Below are 14,513 nucleotides of genomic sequence, written 5' to 3'. Positions count from 1 at the left end.
TTGGCCTCCCGGCGGGGTGTCTTTGTGCCCCGTGTACTCTCCCCGACTTGAGCAATCTCACTCCTAGGCACATGTGTTTCAGAGGACGTTGCATACAGGTCTGTAAAGGACCACAGACAAGAATGATCACTGCCGCATGGTTTGTGGTACTGGAGATGTGCAGGCAGCCTTGGTATCCATCATTTGGCGGATGGAAGTAAAATGTGTGGATGTCCAATACAGGATACTATGCAGCAATCAGAGGCAGTAAACTGGGATTACAATGCCAACTGCAACCACAGATAGATACTGAAAAAGAATGCTGAGTGAAACAAGGAGAAAATAAGATGGTACCCGGAAGTCTGACACCACTAGAAATGCTATACATTTTTAAAAAATACATATCCAAGCTCAGTAGCATGAATGCTGAGGGGGCTGAGGATAGGGGTGGGAGTGGGGATGGGGTTAAAGGGGAACAAATAAAAGGAGAGGGATCTTGCATGATTCATGAACCAAGAAGTTTAATTTCTCCCGTTCTCTGTACCTGAAGTCTAAGGGGCCTGGAGGGGAAGGGGAAGGAGGTGGGGGTAGGGGGAGAAAGGGTCTTGAGAGAGGAGCCCCAGGTTCGAGGCAGATTTTCCCCACGTGGCTCCTGGGTACGTTTTCCCAAGGCGTCTTGAGCTCTGCGTCCCGTTTTTTTCACCACCAGTGACCAGACCTTTTGAAGGCAAGCTCTGTTTTCTCTCTACCTTCGTTTTCCCTGCCTGTGTCTTGCACACAGTAACCACTTCCTAAGGGTTGGAATTCACTCGAATTGAGATGACTTCTTGTTCCCATGACAGAATCTCTCTGTCAGAGGGCAGAGGGTGGCTGCCGGTCTTTTCCCTTCCAGAACCGTCTGATCCACATTTCTTTGTAAGCGTTAGTCTTTCGGTTCTCCTTTGCCAGCTCCCCAGTCTCCTCCACAGTCCTCTTTCTTACTCGCGTCTTGCCATCCTTTCTCTCCTTTCTGTTTGGTATTTCTAACTTCTGCGCACACCTTGGGACTCTTACTAGCTTCTCAGAGCTAGTAGTAGCTCTGAGAAATAAGAGGTACCGACCCCTTAGTTCCTTGGGCCACCCCATTCGGAATACTTGTGTATTTCTCGGAGGAACAGCGCCCGGAGGCGGGCCTCAGGGGCTCCTCCCGATTCGAATGTCCAATTGCTCCCCTTAGAGGGCGTGACCGTTGCCAGGCGACGGGAGGACGCGCCGAGCGCCTACTTGCTGGCAATAGAAATAACGCGGTAACGTGTAACGTGGTAACGTGGTGCGGTTTCAAACGCTGGGGGCAGTACACAGCCCCTTCCTCAGACTCCTGCCCAGTTTCTGCGACGTCCACAGCAGACTCTGAGGCCACCGCCAGACAGCGTCAGGATGGCTGAGGTCAGGAGTCAGCGCCCTTCTCCGTGCCGCCTCTCCCTGGACCCCTCCCCATTGTCCCTCTCCTACTGTCCCCTGTCATACCCACTGATTCCAGTATTTTCCGCATCAACATCCTAGCCCTATCCACAGCCTCACCTCACCCCGTCCCAGCCGGCTCTGGCCCCATTACCTCCTTTCCGTCCTTCAAGTGTGTGGATATTCCCCACCCCCCACTATTAAATTGGCTCTGTGCTAAGCGTAGTAGGAAATTCGCGACAGGCACCCACCCACTCCTACATTTTGATCTACAAGAGAGATACTCGTAGACATATTGATGTCTCACTGACATGAGACCTACAAGAAGTCTTCATAGATATCTACTGTCTATGTATATCTACCCCTATTCACTGACTCTTGAACACGGGTCACAGGATGATTCAACTGATTACCTGCTGTGACACAGCTTCATTAAGCTCTTCAGCCCATCACCAGAGCTCTGTGTTATCACTGTCCATCCTGCTATGATCTCGTAGCCTTTATTCACTCCCCCACACTGTAGTAGGCTCCATCTTCCCCCTCACTCATTCATATCTTCTCTCCCCATCTCCCCCTCCCATTCCTAATTTTCTCTTCCCCCGTTATTTGCTTTTGAGTATTTCCTCCCTCCCCACTAGTCCCCTTGGTTTATTTCATTCTTCTTCACTTTCTGCATATTGGCCCCAGATACCAATACTATGAAATAATTATTTCCCGGTCTCCCTTTCCTTTCATTATCTCCCCTTATTTCTTCCTTCTGTTTTTCTTCTCACTTAATCTCAGCCAATTTTTTCTCATCTCTGCTTTCATAAGTCTTCATTTCCATTCTGGCCTCATTTTTCACTGCTGCTCTCTTTCCCTTTTTCCTTTTCCCCACTAAATGATATTTCTAGCACCTAAAACAGTGCCTGGCAGGTAGTAAACACTTTAGATAGGTATTGAATGAGGGAGTATCACAGTTCCTCTCTGATTAACTCATGCTGAAACCGTGTTTCCAAAATAAATATCTTCATGTGCCATAGCAGTGTTAATACCCATTGGTTGTTGGTCACAGCTAAGAGATAATTTTTGCTTTGCTTTTAATAGTAATAGCAATATAAACAAATCTCTCTAGTTCATAAAAATTTCTTTGAAACTTTCCTTTCTTTGATATTTTCCCACGCCTGTGCCAAGTGCCAGCTGTACAGGGAAACCTGGTCTGCCGACAAATCATGAGGCTGGTGATCAAGTGTTGACATGAATACCATGTACAGGGATGGAACCAAGAACATTGCCGTGATAGATTTTTGAGTGCGCTCATGTTTAGCATCAACAAGGGGAAAGCACAGAGCAGCAGCGGCAGCAGCTCCGAATTTCCTTAATGTGATTTTTCCTCCTTTGTGAAATTGCTGTATTGCGATCTTTGCAATAATCTGCTTTTAGTCAGGAAGAAAACTTCTGTTGCCTTTAACATTAGCACTAACATGGTTACACGATATGTTAGATATGCTTGTGACTTGACATCTATTTTAAGTTGTGGGCTCTGTTCTGCTTGCATGCTGTCCTTAGGAATTTAATCAATAGTACTAATGTTTTTGAAAACCAAAAATAGGCAGACTTTCTTCATGTTGCCCAAGTCAGGCTTGTCAAAGCAGGAGGGAAACGGGACTAGTTGCCCAGAATCTTTAGGGTGAATTTTTTAAAAAACGATTTTATTTATTTATTTTTAGAGAGAGGGGAAGGGAAGGTGAAAGAGAGGGAGAGAAACATCAATGTGTGGGTGCCTCTCATATACCCCCCATTGGGAACGTGGCCTGCAACCCAGGCATGTGCCCTCACTGGAAATCGAACCGATGACCCTTTGGTTCGCAGGCCAGTGCTCAATCCACTGAGCCACACCAGCCAGGGCAGGGTAAATTTGAATTTTACTATATTATTGAGATTAAAGATGGTTTTATTTGTTTTCTTTGATTAGCAATAAAGCTTTGATATCAAAGCCCTTCTCCCTTCTTATACTTTATCCAACTAGAGCTTCTTATTCAGTCTCAAATTTTAGATACTTCCTTGGCCCTGAATCTTCGCTCATGCTTTGGCATCTGCCAGGAATTCCCTCTGTCTCCATATTCACCTGCGAAGATTTCCTTTTCTCTTCTGGGCCTGATCAAATGCCATTTTCTTTATGAAATTTGCTTTCATTCTTGCTGCTGGGACTAACTCTGTTCTCGTAGAGTTTTGAATCTATTTTATGCCAGGTACCAAATTCTATACATCCATTATGGGAAAACATAGCCCATCAACTGTTAAGGTGTAAATTTCCTATGGGAGGGTTGTTTGCTCTTTATCTTGGTCTCTCCTATAGGCTCCATCATTCCAACCTACATATAGCAGTTGTTCGATAAATATTTACTGAATAAATGAATAAATATATGAACTATTGTGCTGCACCTAACAAGAAGTCGGTGTATTGGTTTGCTAGGGCAGCCATAACATAGCACTGCAAAGTGGATGGTTGAAATACCAGAAATTTATTGTTTCACAGTTCTGGAGACTAGAAATCAGAGATCAAGGTGGTGGTAGGACCATGTTCCTTCCACACTCAGTAAAATCCTTTTTTGCTTCTTTGTAGCTTCTGCTGGTAGCCAGCGATCCTTAGCTGTCCTTGGCTTGAAGCTGCCTCAGTCTAATCCGTGACTCCATCTTCATGTGGCATTTTCCTGTGTGTGTCTGTGTCCAAATTCACCCCCACTGCTTTTTATTGAGGTTTAATCGACATGTAACATTGTATTGGTTTTAGGTGTACAATACAGTGGTGGGCAAAAGTAGGTTTACAGTCATTCCTATGGAAAATAGTACAATAATTAATGAATAATGATACAAGAATAAACTGTGTTTTGTGGACTCACAACTGTAAACCTACTTTTGCCCACTCTGTGTAATGATTTGATATATGTTTATACTGCAGAATGATTACCACAATAAATTTGGTTAAAGTCTATCACAATACAAAGTTATAATCCCGCCTCCTTTTATGAGGGCACCAGTAATGTTGGATTAGGACACACCCTACTCCTGTATGACCTCAGCTAAACTAATTATATATGCAAGAACTCTACTTCCAAATAAGGTCACATTCACAATTGGGAGTTAGAGCTTCAACGTAACTTTTCGAGGGACACAATTCAACGTATACACTAGGGAGAAAGAAATTCTTTTTTAAAAATTAATTGTGCTATTACAGGTGTCCCATTTTCCCCTGTTTATTCCCCTCTGGCTCGCACACTACCTCCCACCCGCATTCCCCGACTTTAGTTTATGTCCATGGGTCAAACATATAACTTCTTTGGCTTCATTGTCTATACTATTCTTAACCTCCTGCTGTCTATTTTCTACCTACCATTTATGCTACTTACTCCCTGTACCTTTTCCCCCTCTCTCCCCTTCCCCGCTGATAACCCTCCATGTGATCTCCATTTCTGTGATTCTTTCTGTTCCTGTTCTAGTTGTTTGCTTAGTTTGTTTTTGTTCCTTTTAGGTTCAGTTGTTAATAGTTGTGAGTTTGTTGTCATTTTACTGTTCACATTTTTTATCTTCTTTTTCTTAAGTCTCTTTAACATTTCATATAATAAGGGATGAGTGATGATGAACTCCTTTAACTTGGCCTTATCTAGGAAGCACTTTATCTGCCTTTCCATTCTAAATGATAGCTTTGCTGGATAGAGTAATCTTGGATATAGGTCCTTGCTTTTCATGACTAGGAATATTTATTTCAAGCCCCTTCTTGCCTGTAAGGTTTCTTTTGAGAAATCAGCTGATAGTCTTAAGGCAACTCCTTTGTAGTTATCTGTTTCCTTTTCTCTTGCTGTTTGTAAGATTCCTTATCTTTAATCTTGGATAATGAAATTATTATGTGCCTTGGTATGTGCTTCCTTGGGTCCACTTCTTTGGGACTCTCTTTGAGCTTCCTGGATTTCCTGGAAGTCTATTTCCTTTGCCAGATTGGGGAAGTTCTCTTTCATCATTATTTGTTCAAATAAGTTTTCAATTTCTTACTCTTCCTCTTCTCCTTCTGGCACCCCTGTGATTCTGATGTTGGAACATTAAAAGTTGTCCCAGAGGTTCCTGAGCCTCGTCTCATTTTTATGAATTCTTGTTTCTTCACTCTGCTCTGGTTGAATGTTTATTTCTTCCTTCTGGGCCAAATTGTTGATTTGAATCCTGGTTTCTTTCCCTTCACTGTTGGTTACCTGTACATTTTCTTGTATTTCACTTTTCATAGCCTTCATTTTTTCCCTGTATTTTGTGACCATACTCAGCCAATTCTTGAGCATCCTGATGACCAGTATTTTGAACTGTGCATTGGATAGGTTGGCTATCTCTTCATTACTTAGTTGTATTTTTTCTGGAGCTTTGGTCTATTCTTTCATTTGGGTCATTTTTTTTTTTTGGTCTCAGAGCACCTGTTATATAGGTCCGAAAAAAATTCTTATATAACTAACACCTGGGTTCTCATCTAAGTCATAGCCAGATGTGCTTGAATTACATTTGCATGTCCAGGCTTATAGTTTTAAATAACTTGTCCAGTTGATCGTAGAAAAGACTCATGAGTATTGCACAGGGGGCATTTAAATATACTTGTGAAGAAGATCTAGCCTAATGCTCTTAAAGGGATAAAAATGATGGGATGTCTTTTAGGAGATTATTCCATATTTTCTATGGGTTTCACTGTATGTGTGATTTCATGGTATTTATATCAAGATCTCCCTGTGTCTGCCCTCAATGTGCTATGGATTTCCTCTGCAACTCTGGGGACAGTAAGAAGTAGGATCAAATGAAAATAGATGAGGGCTTGGGATAATCATCACAGCTGTCAATATTATATTGAGTACCTACTCTTTGCCAGACACTTGGCTAAGCTGAACATGTTGAACATGAATTATCCCATTTAATCTAATCACAATATCATGTGATAGAAAATATTATATACAGAGTGGGCAAAGGCAGGTTTACAGTTGTAATACAAATAAACAATAAATAATTAATAAATAATAATATAAGAATAAACTGTTTTGTGTACTCACAAATATAAACCTACTTTTGCCTACCCCTGTAGATCTGTATAGGTAGCATCCGGGCATGAACATTATATGGTGGTTCCCAACATATAGTCTGAAATGTTCTGCTTGCCAGTGCTTTTACTTTGCTTGTCGGAAGGTCTTCAATTCATGGCTGTTAACAGTAACTCCTGAATAGTCATGGTGCAGATGTCGGAATGCTCATTCCCATCCCTGTCCTTCTGTACAGGAGAAGGGTGACAAACCAGTGCTGGAAGAAACTGCATATGAAGAAATTGAAAAGGATTTTCAGGAGGTTCTCAATGAACTCTCAGGAGACAAAGGTCTGGAGCGATTTAAGACCGAATATGAGAAGCTTCATGCCATCATGAAAAAGTCTTATGACAACGAAAGACGTCTGATGGCCAAGTGCAGAGAGCTCAACGCGGAGATTGTGGTTAATTCCGCGAAGGTCGCCACTGCCCTGAAGCTCTCCCAGGATGATCAGACCACCATCGCCTCCTTGAAAAAGGTCAGTGAGCTTCTGGACACGGAATCGATGGAGAGCTGCCATCAGCGCCTCCTGCATTTAAAACATCATCCTTTCATCACACTGACAGCTCTGGGCTGGTCGTAAATGAGTTATTAAGTTAAAATTTACATGATTCATACATTCATGAAGCCTAGAGAATAATGTTCTTTTGCAAAGAAAATAATTAGACTGGGTGAATTTCACTATATCAAAAATAATGTAAAACCTTACTTGCTTGGTTTCTAAGAAATAATGGGCTAGCAAAGAGACTTAGGGATCAGTGTAATATTAGGAGTGTCATTATATCTTGTTTGATACAAGATGAATAGTAATTAAATGTCATAATGATAGCTCATTAAAGATATTTTCATATTTCTACCTCCCCCCCCCACTGTTTTAGGAGACATTACCTTGGGAATACCCAGATACTTTTCATTATTATTTTCCATTATTTTCATTATTTTCTTTCTTAGCATCTCTTTGCTTCTGCCCTGATCCTCCCACTTCCTTATAAGGGGAGAACAGGGATTCACCTGGCTTTGTCTCATACTTTATTTTTTCAACCTCAAGTATGTTGCATTATTTTGGAGGTAAACATAAATATTCCATGTTGATTTTAGGGCGATAAGAGTTTAATTTATAATTAAAACTCTAGTGGGGAGAAAAAAATCGCAAACTTTTAAGATCATTCCCTTGATATCATGCAACTACACATCTGCCAATTCAAATAAATTCGAAGACCAGTGCAAATAAGACACATTTCCTTAGAAATGTCTTTTCTTGAAGCGGTATTTTCTTCCTGCAGTCAGTTTCTGCTCTTTGCTGAAAAATTGACATAAAGGAAGCTTCAATTCACTTTACAATGAGAGCCCCACCCCCCACTTTTGGTCGTGAATTTAAAAACCGAAAATGGAAGTCATGAGTTGATTAAAATCTAGTTGCTGAAGTTGATTTGGACAAATCTCCATACAATCACATTTTCACTTAAATACCCTTCATTAGTTTTGTGGACACAGAGTGTGTATGGTTGCCACAGAAGAACGTGTCCCATAAACTGACATTTTGTTTTGAATCGCTGACTTGTGTGTGTAGTATACCGGAGTCATCTCTCTCTATTGTAATAGCATGAATTTATTTAATTAAATTAAATGCTCTATCCCCCCCATTTGATTCCTTGTCAACATGCAAGTGGGATATTTTCACTGTAAGTGAGTAGATTCTTACCTGTATAAAGGATTTACTTTGCACTGGATGAACTTTTGCAAGAGATTAATTGGCAGGGTAAAACTTAAGGCTGTTGCAATATTTACTGTGCTTTGTTCATTTATTTGGTGGCTGTAATTCACTTTGAACTATTTATGTTACTATTCAACATTGCATCTCATAATAGTAAGGAAGCCCAAGCTACAGAAGGCATCGTTCCCATTCCCTGCTATGGGTATTTTTTCCCTGTAGGCATTTGATGAGAAGGCCTGAGCTTGAGTTTCTGGGAGGGGGAATGACTGAGGCTGCTGTGTACAATTAGGAAACAGCAAAGACCAACTTGCTGTGTATTGTTCTGAAGCTCACATGGCCATCAGGAATTCAATTGGGACCTAAGGGCAAAATATATTTTTTTATTTAGACTCTTATCGAGAGCTTCACAGGACTTGGATCCAAGATCATTCTTTGTGTGATAAAGCTTGTTTAAAAAAAATATCTGGACTTGGAAATCACATAAGCTTTTACTTTTAATTTTGCAAACCTATCGTAACATTTTTATTAGAAATATCCTCCTAGTGGCTCAGTTGGTTGGAGAGTCTTCCTGTATACTGAGAAATATCCTCCTAGTTATAACGGCCCTTGCAGTATGTGAGCTTTGTGGCTACACACACACACACACACACACACAAATACCCTTTTCCAATACCCCCCTAAAGACTGGTGTTCAGTATTGACTAGCTTGTGTTGAACAGATCAGTAAGTCAATATAAATTTAATGCATACTGTATACTATATAATCTTCTTTCTCCATAAATGACTACTACATTGTAGTTGTTTTATTATTCCGTTTACTGAGTTTGTCTTGTGTCCTGAAACCTAGTCTTTTTTTTTCACTGATGTCCTGTGGCCCATCTAGGAAATTGAAAAGGCCTGGAAGATGGTGGACTCAGCCTATGATAAAGAGCAGAAGGCGAAGGAGACGATTCTTACCCTGAAAGAGGAAATTGTGAAACTAACCAAACTAGTTGAACAAGGGTCTGGACTCACGATGGACCAGGATAGCAAGTAGGTCACGGAGCCTTCTTGGTGTACGTCGGACTTGCTTTTGCAGAGAACTCCTTCAGCAGGCAGCCTGGAGTTTGTCAGTGTCACCGTGAATGTGACACAAGACACTCTTTCTCTGTTAGTTTCCTGGTGATTGTTTTCTGTCTACTGCTACTTTTTTTCTTTTTAATATACCCTTTCTATACACCCCAAATTCCTAGTTTATGGTTGTAGTAAACTTCTGGGTGTGTAAGAGTCAGTACTGCAGTTTCAAAATGAGTAAAGATTTTAGGTTTATTTCTCTCAACTGTGTGTGGAGTGGAACTGGCTGCAGATTGCTTTTGAGATTTCCAGCTCCTCCCCTGACCCTCCCCACAATTAGTGGCCTTACCATCCTTTTAATTTCTCAGGTTCTTGGCCAGAAAAAGGAGTTTCTCTTCTCCCTTGCTTCTCCTTCTCCCTTAAAACTTTGTCTTGTAGATTCAGCCTTCACTTCTGCGTTTCTCTCCTCCTTATTGCCAGCGCTACTACCTTGGTTGGGACTTCCCATCCTCGCTGGATTTGACAGTCGACTCCTCACTGATCTCCCTGCCTTCACAGAGACATCTCCCCTCCTAACTGTCTACCACATACCAGACTTCTGATTCTGAAACATGTACCTGCATGCTTCCGTCTCCAGCATAAACACCTTTGACAGCTACCCATTCCCAGAGGATAAAGCCCGAAGTCTTGAACGTGTCTTTCAGAGCCTTCCTAGATCTCCCCCAGTCAACCTTGCTAGCTTCATATCCAGCAACACTGCTTATTCATGACTCCATACCTTTGAACACATTGTTTTCTATGCCAGGAATGTTTTCTCTTCCCTTCTCCATATTGTAAACAACTATGCATCTTTCAAGAGTCATGTCAAACACTATCTTAACCTCATTGCCACCAGCATCTCTGTTCCAACTTCCTCCCCACCTCCAGACCCTATGACCAAGCAGAGAGTCACTGCGTTCTCTGTTTCTGCAAGACCCATCCCCTACTTCATGTGTGACATCAATCACATTGTATTGAAATTATTTGTTGATGTGCTTCTGCACCCATTAGTCTGTGAACTCCCTGAATAAAGACACCTTTACTTTCCCTTCAGGAGCATAGCACTGTGTAGCCCGAGCAAAAGCTTGCATTTTTCAGGAATGCACATATGCTTCCTTAGGCATCTTTAACCAAATCTAACTGCTGTCTAGGTATCTTACGTTTTCTAGATGCACTTATCCAATGTGGAGACATAGCTCTGAGTGTAGGTATTAGGGGAGGGAGTAGAAAGACAGATATGGCACTCATCATAATGGACTCTATTTTCCTATCAGAGAAGTCAAGCATAATCAGAGCGACTACTGAAGAGCAACATGAGGGTCTGGTTCAGTTAGGAGGCCTTTTAATGAGAATTGGCACATGGTTGAGGAAGAAAACTGAAGGAATGTCCATCCAGAATCTTATCTTCAACAGTATATTCAGGTGTAGCTTCTCTTTTCATAGTAACCTTAGAATTTGAGGGTTTGTTTCTGGAGAAGACTTTTAATGCGGTTTTGAAGGCCCCTTTGTGTTATATCAAGTTGTTCATAAATAAACATTATTAAATTATTGTGTTTTGAACAAAGGATGATGGCTGTCAGCTGAACAGGCCTCTGCTTTCTCAGCTCTAAAGTACCGCCTTGCTCTAGACAACTCTGCTGCACACATCATAGCAGACACAGTGTTCCTACTTTCAAAATGCCAGTTCTGCAGAAAATCATGACAAATTATATGTAATGGTTTTTGAAATGCGGAAGTCACTGGTATACAATTCAAACCAACAAATATTATCGCACACTCTCTAAAAACTGGCATCATGGATGGTTTCCGGACTTTGTGGTTGGAAGCACTCGATGTGGACTGTGTTTCCTTGGGAGACACTGTACTCTGTGGTCGATAGAGAGAAAAGGGGCTCCGTGTACCAGTTGCCTGTGTTTATGCTTCGCTTTCGACTTTGTAGCCACGATCATAGCTCTCTCGTGGATGCTGTAAATAAGTAATTTTCTAAAGTCACATCTCCTTAGGGTTAATTATGAAAGTTGACAATAGCAATTACGGTCTTATGGTAACAAATTCAAAATAACACAGAGGGGTGAAAACTAGGAAGTAAAGATCATCTCCCAAACTCTTCCACCCTAAATTTCACTTTTCAGAGATGAGTTACCAGTTGGTGTGTATTTTTCTGGACTTCCATAAAAAATTTCTATGCAACACACACATACACATGGATGCTGTAATTTCTTAAGTATAAGAAGGGAATTATATTCAGCATATTGTTATTGGCGGTTCTTTGTTTTGGTTAATAACTCACCAACAGCTCCCATGCCAGGGCGTGAAGGTCTTTCCCTTTCACACCTGAAGAGCATTGATCCTTGAGCTGGAGGCTTCCCCGTGACCATGTGCTCAGAGGATGATAAAAAGGCCCCCTGCACAGGCGGCTGTTTAGTCTGACTCCGGTGTTCTGCTTTTCTTAGTATCCGAGATTTACTGAAATTCAAAGAAGAGGTGACAAAGGAGCGAGACCAACTCTTGTCAGAAGTGGTGAAATTACGAGAGTCCTTAGCTCAGACGGCTGTGCAGCAGCAGGACATGGAGCAAAGCAGAGAAGAGGTCGAGCACACCATCAGCCAGGTCAGCCCTGCCACGGCGGGTGCCATGAAGGGGTGTTGCTGTCCAGGAGGACGTTCAGTCCTTCCCCAGCCTCCCTCTCTCTCGGTTACCCCTGCTGCCCGAGAAAAGCATCCAGTGTTCTGCGTGTTTCTCTGGCTGGTTCCCACAAGGGCAGTTTGACCGGAGTCTCTCTTCTCAACATTCTCTGTCTCGGAAGTCAATGAGGCAGGCAGGGCTCTGCTTACAATTCTGGCCCAAGAAGGTGTCCCCTGTGAAGGCCAGGGTGCCCGGCATCCGGGGATGCTGAAAGTAGTTCCCTTGACCCTTTTCCACTGTGAGCAAGCCATCCAGCTGAACCTTTCCAAACACTTATTTTAAGTCAGAAGTCAAATAGAGAATATGCAATGTAAGTCCCATCTCTAGGAGAAAAACATGAGACTTTTTTGAGCGTGAGATAAGAGAAAGACCTTTTATAGAATTCAGATACCATGATAAAACTATAGTGCTTTCTCTAGCAATATGCAGTACTCATGTAAAAAACAATTTCATATTTAGGCTAGTTGGCTATTTCATTTTATGCCCATGGCTGGAGAATTGGATGAGTTCCCTCCATGTTTAACTTCTCTAGATTCTGGGATTCATTGGATTTTATACCTTCTTTGTGGATTTGTTTCTACCATCAGGGTGGACGTTTGGTGATAAAGCTCTGAAAAACAAAACAGAATATTCTTGACAAGTTTTTATATTGAGGCTCAAAGGGGCCTGTCCTTGAGGGGGAAATGCTACTACAAAGTGACTGTCCCGAAAATGAAGGGTCCAAGGGGAGAGGCTTGGCTGGTTGAGACCCGTCCTGGGGAGAGGTTCATCTCTTTCCCCCTTGTCCTTTCTGTGCCCACAGTTCCAACAAGAAATCCAGCAGCTTCAGAATGAAGTTATGAGGGAGACTCGAAAGAAGGAAAAGCTAGAGAAAGAGCTCAAGCAGATTCAGACGGACATGGACAGCAGGCAGATGGAGATCAAGGCCCTGCAGCAGTATGTGCAGAAGAGCAAGGAGGAGCTTCAGAGGCTGGAGCCGCAGCTGAAGGAGCAGAAGGTGTGTGGGGTGGCGGCTGCCCTGGGGGTTCCTGCAAAAATAGGAACCATGCCTTGGTTTGTGGTCTGCTGGCACGTGTTGTATTTTCTTTGGAAAGCAGCAAACACTCTTCGCTTTAGATGTTGGTAACAAAGATACTTAGCACTTTGAATGGCTCTTATAGGTAGATGTGTGCCCTCCTTTTTAATTTTGGCTCCAACAGGTTGATTTCTTTTTAACCCTTTATTAACATATGATATAATAGACATAGAGAAGTGTGTAAGTCACCAGTGTATAGCTTGATGAATTTTCTCCACTTGGTTACTTGCATCCACCCCAGGATACACTACCCCAGGTACCTCCTGGTGCCCTCTCCTCCAGAGGTCACTGCTGTGCCGAATGTTGAGTGGAGGTGAGTTTTGCCCATTTTTGTACCTTGCAGAAGTGAAACCACACAGGTGTACTCTTCTGTGTCGATTTTCCTTTGCTCCACATTCTGTCCATGAGATTCATTCATGTTGTTGCCCTGTAGTTACGGGACTGCACGGTCTGGCATGGTAGTCACTAGCTGCATGTGACTATGGAAATTGGTTATTTAAAATGAAAGAAAATAAAACGTTCAGTTCTTGGGGTTGCATTAGTACCATTTCAAGGTGCTCAATAGCCAGATGAGCCTGCAGATACCATATTGGATAGCATGGCCGAAAGTCCTACTGGACAGAGCTCAATACGGCATTCACTCTCATAGCTGTATAGTATTCCATTGTGTGACTATAACATGATTTATTTTTTACAGGTTTATTTATTTTTTATTTTATCTTATTTTCAATTAGCAATAATCCTGCCTTGGATAAACCTCACTGGCTGTGATGCAGCCGTGGTGTGAAGCTTAACAGGTTTATTTTTAACTTTCAAGTTTAGGGAACTGCACTCAGTCTTTTTTTTAAAAATATATTTTATTGATTATACCATTACAGTTGTTCTATCCCCCCCCTTCATTCCCCTCCACCCGCACACTCCCTCCCCCACCCTTCTCCCCCCCTTAGTTTATAACCACGTGTCTCAAGTTCTTTAGATTCTATATTTCCCCCACTATTCTCGCCCTCCCCCCTATCTATTTTCTACCTACCATCTATGCTATTTTCTGTGCCTTCTCCCCCCTTCTCCTCCTCCCACCCCCCTGTTGCTAACCCTCCATGTGTTCTTCATTTCTATGGTTCCACTCCTGATATAGCTGTCCTCTTGGTTTGCTTTTGTTTTAGGTGTGGTTGTTAATAACTGTGTGTTTGCTGTCCTTTCACTGTTCATATTTTTCATCTTCTTTTTCTTATATAAGTCCCTTTAGCATTTCATATAATAAGGGCTTGGTGATGATGAACTCCTTGAACTTGACCTTATCTGAGAAGCACTTTATCTGTCCTTCCATTCTAAATGAAAGTTTTGCTGGATAAAGCAATCTTGGCTGTAGGTCTTTGGATTTCATGACTTGGAATACTTCTTTCCAGCCCCTTCTTGCCTGTAAGGTCTCTTTTGAGAAATCCGC

General features: G+C 42.0%; 1 protein-coding gene across 1 annotated transcript in view; it reads left to right on the top strand.

Moving 5' to 3' along the window:
• Positions 1-1,274: 1,274 nt before the first annotated feature.
• Positions 1,275-14,513, top strand: part of CFAP58 (cilia and flagella associated protein 58) — a 102,316-nt gene continuing 89,077 nt past the window's right edge. Inside the window, exons 1-5 of the mRNA XM_037063982.1 lie at positions 1,275-1,404; positions 6,700-6,981; positions 9,101-9,249; positions 11,763-11,919; positions 12,797-12,991. Coding sequence (XP_036919877.1) covers positions 1,396-1,404; positions 6,700-6,981; positions 9,101-9,249; positions 11,763-11,919; positions 12,797-12,991 — 792 coding nt within the window. The 5' untranslated portion in view covers positions 1,275-1,395. The remainder of the gene's footprint in view (positions 1,405-6,699; positions 6,982-9,100; positions 9,250-11,762; positions 11,920-12,796; positions 12,992-14,513) is intronic.

Source organism: Sturnira hondurensis, unplaced genomic scaffold, assembly GCF_014824575.4.
Source record: "Sturnira hondurensis isolate 20B ecotype Veracruz unplaced genomic scaffold, ASM1482457v3 Scaffold0014854, whole genome shotgun sequence".
Lineage (NCBI taxonomy): Eukaryota > Metazoa > Chordata > Mammalia > Chiroptera > Phyllostomidae > Sturnira > Sturnira hondurensis.
This window is presented reverse-complemented; position numbering and strand designations above follow the sequence as displayed.